Source organism: Doryrhamphus excisus, chromosome 1 (genome assembly GCF_030265055.1).
Source record: "Doryrhamphus excisus isolate RoL2022-K1 chromosome 1, RoL_Dexc_1.0, whole genome shotgun sequence".
NCBI classification, from domain to species: domain Eukaryota; kingdom Metazoa; phylum Chordata; class Actinopteri; order Syngnathiformes; family Syngnathidae; genus Doryrhamphus; species Doryrhamphus excisus.
Genome location: NC_080466.1, coordinates 2471658 through 2477657, shown reverse-complemented (window position 1 = coordinate 2477657; position 6000 = coordinate 2471658). Strand labels below are relative to the sequence as shown.

At 40.8% G+C, this 6000-nt stretch overlaps 1 protein-coding gene across 1 annotated transcript in view; it reads right to left on the bottom strand.

Annotated features, from left to right (window-relative positions):
• Positions 1 to 2333: 2333 nt before the first annotated feature.
• Positions 2334 to 6000, bottom strand: part of xylt1 (xylosyltransferase I) — a 118638-nt gene continuing 114971 nt past the window's right edge. Inside the window, exon 11 of the mRNA XM_058067151.1 lies at positions 2334 to 4158. Within this exon, the coding sequence (XP_057923134.1) occupies positions 3836 to 4158 (323 nt within the window). The 3' untranslated portion in view covers positions 2334 to 3835. The remainder of the gene's footprint in view (positions 4159 to 6000) is intronic.

Below are 6000 nucleotides of genomic sequence, written 5' to 3'. Positions count from 1 at the left end.
CAATATCATTGTCAAATATGCAAGATGGAACCTCATATGCTGTATAATCTGTATCTGTGTGATTTTTTTTCAAAATCGACTCATGCCTTGTTTATATGTAGACATAAATCTGATCTGTATCTTATCTAAGTCTGCAGTCTGAACGGTCGAGTTCAGCATATATTTGGCCTATACTTCATCGAAATTCATGGTTTAACGTGAAAAAGGTTCTCACCGATGCAGGCAAAAGTTATTCTTGTTATTTGAAAAATTACTTATAAATAGTAAATAGTTAAGCAGCTCATCCACATGGAACAGACGTTGTAGAAAATCCTCAAAAAAACTGCTTAAGCCAAAATTCTTGCCCTCTTTGTCTCAATCTCTTATGTGAAATCATTTGGTAACGAAAATAGTGACTCCCGTTGCACAAAAATCTTAAAATAACCACAAATGCAGCAATTTTTACTTATGTAAACACACAGAAAATGCTTGTGAAGTTACATTTTTTTTTGGGTAACATAAATGACCACACGGCACGGCGGTCTAGTGGTTAGCGCGCAGACCTCACAGCTAGGAGACCAGGGTTCAATTCCCACCCTCGGCCATCTCTGTGTGGAGTTTGCATGTTCTCCCCCCGTGCATGCGTGGGTTTTCTCCGGGTATTCCGGTTTCCTCCCACATTCCAAAAACATGCTAGGTTAATTGGCTAACTCCAAATTGTCCATAGAATGTGAGTGTGAATGGTTGTTTGTCTATATGTGCCCTGTGATTGGCTGGCCACCAGTCCAGGGTGTACCCCGCCTCTCGCCCGAAGACAGCTGGGATAGGCTCCAGCACCCCCGCGACCCTCGTGAGGAAAAGCGGTAGAAAATGAATGAATGAATGAATAAATGACCACATTAAAAAAACAGATTTTCACTAAAAAATCAGATTGGGCATCATGCTATTTTATCTCTCTGAATGCCTGTTAAATATGGCGGCAAGTTGGCAATACGCTTCTGCGACGTCTTTTTATTGTCCAGGTGCATTTGTGGTGTGTTCAGAAGCAGAGTTCTATTCTACGATCTATTGTCTGTTGGAGTTATAACCACAAGCTACATTCGCAGGCAGTCCCGTTATAATGTGTTAATTAGGGAGTGTGGACAACTCACAGCAAATCTAATTGTGGACGTCCAAATGGGAAACACTGTACATTTTTAGCAAAGAATTGTCTCCTCCACTGTTGGTGTGCGGGTGTGTGCGTTGCTGACAGATGATGTGGAGAGAAGGTCATCATGACATGAATTAACAGTAACATCTCATGAAATATTTATTTGCTTCAGTTGATTGTTATTGTTTTCAAACAAAAAGCAGGACCGAGAAAGTGTTCGCACGTTGATGAGCTCGTCAGCGATTTAAAGTAGTTTTAAAACGTAGATATATTTTCCAAAGACCCGATCTAAATATGCATCTGAGGACACAGTAATACAGTAATAACCCACGGGAATTTGTATACATCATTGTCACAGCATGAAGACCACGACCGCTCTGCTTCACAGGAAGCAGGAAACACCCAACAGCTTGTTGGCATTCTAATGTTGAAGGTCTGTTTTGCTGAGGTAGCTTAGGCAGCTACGACCTCACACCTTAGAGTTGCTTTTTGTTAGCAAAGCAACACAAGTAACATATTTTCCGGACTATAAGTCGCATAAGGCTCACATGATCATATGATCATCCATCGGTCCGTGGAAAAAGCCCCGGTCCCAACCAGCGGGATGAGTACCATCTCATGGAGCACTTTTAGTGCAGGAGGAACTTTTGTTGTGTGCAGGGCTGTGTCAGGCTACAGAAGACGTGTGATGCGTTTTTCCCTTTCCAAATACTCCTGACTCCAGAAAAACGGTCGTGATGAGCGTGTGCGCCATGCTCGTTATTAAAGGCACGTTATTCGCATTGATATCAGCGGTGGTGCCAAGCTGAAGAACGAGTGCCGGCCTTTTTTGTCTCTACTCACGGATGCCGATGGGGTTCAGAACGCAACGGATGCTCCTGGAGGGGCCCAGCAGAGGCGGGCAAACCTGCTTTTCATTCGGGTTTTCAGTTAATAATGTGAGAAAACTAGGAATAAATACATTGTGAAATAAATAAATACATTGTGCAATACCAGCATTGTCTTAATGTTCTGGTAAAACAAGCATAATGGTTTTGTTTGGCTTGAAAGAAAATATGAAAATAAATGTTACACACATGAGTGTAACATTTATATATACTACGTATATATATATATATATATATATATATATATATATATATATATATATATATATATATATATATATATATATATATATATATATATATATATATTAGGGCTGTCAAAGTTAACACATTAATAGAAGTTTCCTTTTTGACACGCGATTAACGTGCCTTCCTCCTGTTTGACCCTCGAGTTAACTATGGACAAGAACGCGATTAATCACAATCAAATATTTTAATCGATTGCCAGCCCTAATATATATACATACTATATAGTTTAGCATTTTTAAAAAAATGTTAAATCATTCTGACTGACATGAACAAAAAAGTGATTCGAAGAATTACCATCAACAGCCACAAGAGGGTGCTCTAGGCTTGTGACAACTACTGTATATGATTTCGTGATGTGGCATGAGATCCGGAGCTCGGTGAAGTTGCTTTTTATGTTAAAATAACTTGTTTTTCCAGATTAAAAATGTGACTTACATAGTGATGTATGTATGATGATGTATTTTTTGACAATGCGACTTATACTCCGGAACAACTTATAGTCCAGAAAATAGGGTATTACGCTATTCACATAAACAACACTGACTGACACGCAGGTGCAGACTGTGAAAAGGTACAGTATACGTTCAGGGGTGTTGGCCTTTGTAAATAAAGGCAGCTTTCTTTAAAAAAAAAAAAAATACTTATCATGCTGCCAAGGCAGCGTTGCAGTTATTTAGTCATTGACTAAAAATATTAGTATTCATATAAACTTAAATAAATAGCGACTCATGGACTCCTCAGTCACACAATTTGGAGACTTTTTTTTTTTTGTAAAATACTGTACAACGTAAAGTGTCACTGACATGAGCGGAAGAAAGTTTTCAACTTTTTAAGGTCAGCTTGGAATAATTCTGATTCAAGTTTGAGGCAGGCTGGTAAAGAAAAGCAAGCCGACTTTAAAGAAAACGACCTCTTCGATCCTAAAATGCTACTATACAATTTCTCACAAATGAAGTACCCTCAATTGTTTCTGTTAAATTCCGATAGTTTGGATTGAATCTACAAGGCTTTTTTTTTTTATTGGTCTCTGTAAGTGAATGCAGCCACAGCGGTTTCTCATCAGGCACACAACTCAAACAAGTGTGATGCTGTGACGTATTTTCTCGGTGTTTTTAAATAATTGGCTTCCTCGAGAGATAAAATGTTTCTTTCTGAAAATTCTGAAAGGCAGGGAATTTTGTCTCTTCTTGGATTCATATCAAAATAAACCTTTCTGTCAGACGGTGCTGTTGATGCCGACACAATCCTCGGGAGGCACATCAGTAAATTGGATACCAGGCGTCTTTTTTTTTTTTTTGGGATGTCATCATTAGCCACTTAAGAATTCATTGAGCAGCAACATAAATGCGCCAAAAATTGCCGGATTTGATCACAGTAAAACTCTTATGAGAAGAAAAATAAATACATTTAGTCCCCGAAAAGGATCCTGGATCTTGCCAACATTGATCAGCTTTTTATGTTCCCTACGTCTCCTGAGACAGAAGAACTGCAACAAAGCGTATAAATAAATAAAAAACTCAACAGTGAATTTTATGTGCTGCGGCCTCCCGTCCAGCTGGAGGCCTCGCTGCTACCTGATGCGCCCGTCAGCACGCGGTGATCCCACTTGGGATTTGGGGTCGGGGCTCAGGGAGCTCCAAGGGTTTTTGGAGCAGGCTTGCATGACGGGGCAGGCGGTCGGGCCGACGGCGCAGATGTCCGCCGCCTCCCACAGTTCGCCCACGAGGCTGTCGAGCCAGCGCTCCAGCTCCGGGCCGCTCAGAGCCGCGTTCCTCTTGGCTTGTTCCACGTAGCCCAGACTGATGGGGATGTTTAGCACGGGATTGAGGCCGTGGAAACTCTGCTCCATGTAGCTGTTCTTCGCCGGACCGTTGTGGAGCTTCAGTGTGTCATCTGGTAAAAAAGGGATGGAGGCAGGTGATCAGTTCAGGTGTCTGTTCCCACAAAGCATTTGCTCCTTATGACATGAAACCGTTCCCTAATTAACTCTTTTTTTCTTGCCTGGCACCATTATTAAGAAAAAACGTCCAGAGGGGGCCTCCTTCTTTTCTTCAGTAGTCAGACACAATTTCTCCTTAAATCACCTTCCCCACCCTGAGCTCCAGTCAAGCTGTAAATTCCTCACTGGTCCTCTAACTGGGGCGCTGCCCATCCCTTTTAAGCATGCCAGTGGAACACAAACACTCTCACAGCCGCATGCGAGCAGACATCAGCGCTTTTCATGTGCTATCGGGCAAAAAAAAAAAAAAAACGCAGTCAGACATGGAGGTGCTCCACCTGACGAGATGTCCACGCCGCCACGGTGCATGAAGGAGTTTATGTAGTCGTGTGACCGTGTGTGTGTTTGCGTGTGTGTGTGCTTTCTGCTGCCAGAGCAGGTAGAGGGTCATGTTGTTAACTTTTACTGGCACCGTGTGCAAGAGGATGCCAGACATGGCGGTAAATTACCAGCGTGCGGATGTAATAAAGCTTCTTTAAAGCGCATCGTGAAACCGGCAGAAAAATCACAAAACAAAAAACAGACCTACATACATCCTGATCCCACATTGAAATGAGTCATTTGTTCTCAGGGTATTAAACCTTTACACCAGGGGTCTCAAACATGCGGCCAGCGGGCCAAATGTGGCCCGCAGGACACTACTTTGAGGCCCCCGCCTTGATATGAAAGTTTAATGTTAGTGCGGCCCTCGCAAGTTTGATATGGATGCTGTATGGTATCATGTACCCAGAAAAAATTATTACGTTTGATTAATGTTCATGTTAAAGGTTAAATAACTGTTAATAGTTATCCTCCCTATCCGTGTGGAAGTGGTAAGTTTTTGGCTATTTAAGTTTAAAGGAAATAACTTGAAGGCTACCGTTTAGGTCGCTAGCTCTCCAGTTTGCGAGTTAGCATGTGTCTCGAGACCCTGCAGTTGCGCAATATGTTGTAAATAAATAAAAGTATAAATGTGACTATAGTCGTGTTTTGTCATGTCTACAGGGCTCTAATAATGCTTTGTTCATTTTAATCTGAAAAAAATAATTTGTCTACCCACCAACTATATGTGGTTTCTTAAGTTTTTATTATTTGCCGTTTTATTATTATTATTATATTTATTTATTACTGATTGATTTTCTTTATTCTTGATTTGTTTATTTATTTTTCATCTTATTTTGTGTAGAAAAATAAAAATTAAGATATTTGAGAACAGTGGAATGTTTTATCAGAGATTTTATTGTAGAAAATTGGAACCAAAGCACTGAAAAAGTTTGTATATTTTTCTGTTTTTAATAAATGCGTTTTTGTTTTTTTTGGAAAACCTGATGCGGCCCAGCCTTGCCCAGACCCTAGCTGCAGTGGCCCCCAGGTAAATTGAGTTTGAGACCCCTGCTTTACACTGTTGATGTGTAAGAAGTCAAAGATAACGCGCTAATTCCTGTCTGACATCGTAGTTTGAAGTAACACAGTGAAAGTTATTAACCGGAACAAATATTGAGCAGAAATGGACAAAAAAGTTAATCTAGACATGAACACCGCTATTCGTATCGACTGTCTAAGTAAAGTCTCAAATGCCAAAGAGAAAAAAGAAGGCACTGCGGGTATTTTTTTAATTGTCAGTGGTACCTTGGCATACCAGGGTCCCAACTTAGATGCCAGCCATCTCTTGCTTTGAAATGTGAGCTAAAACCTGGGTTACGAGCTGCTAGAAACTGGCAGGCATAGCCGAGGACAGCTATTTTTGGGGATCGTGT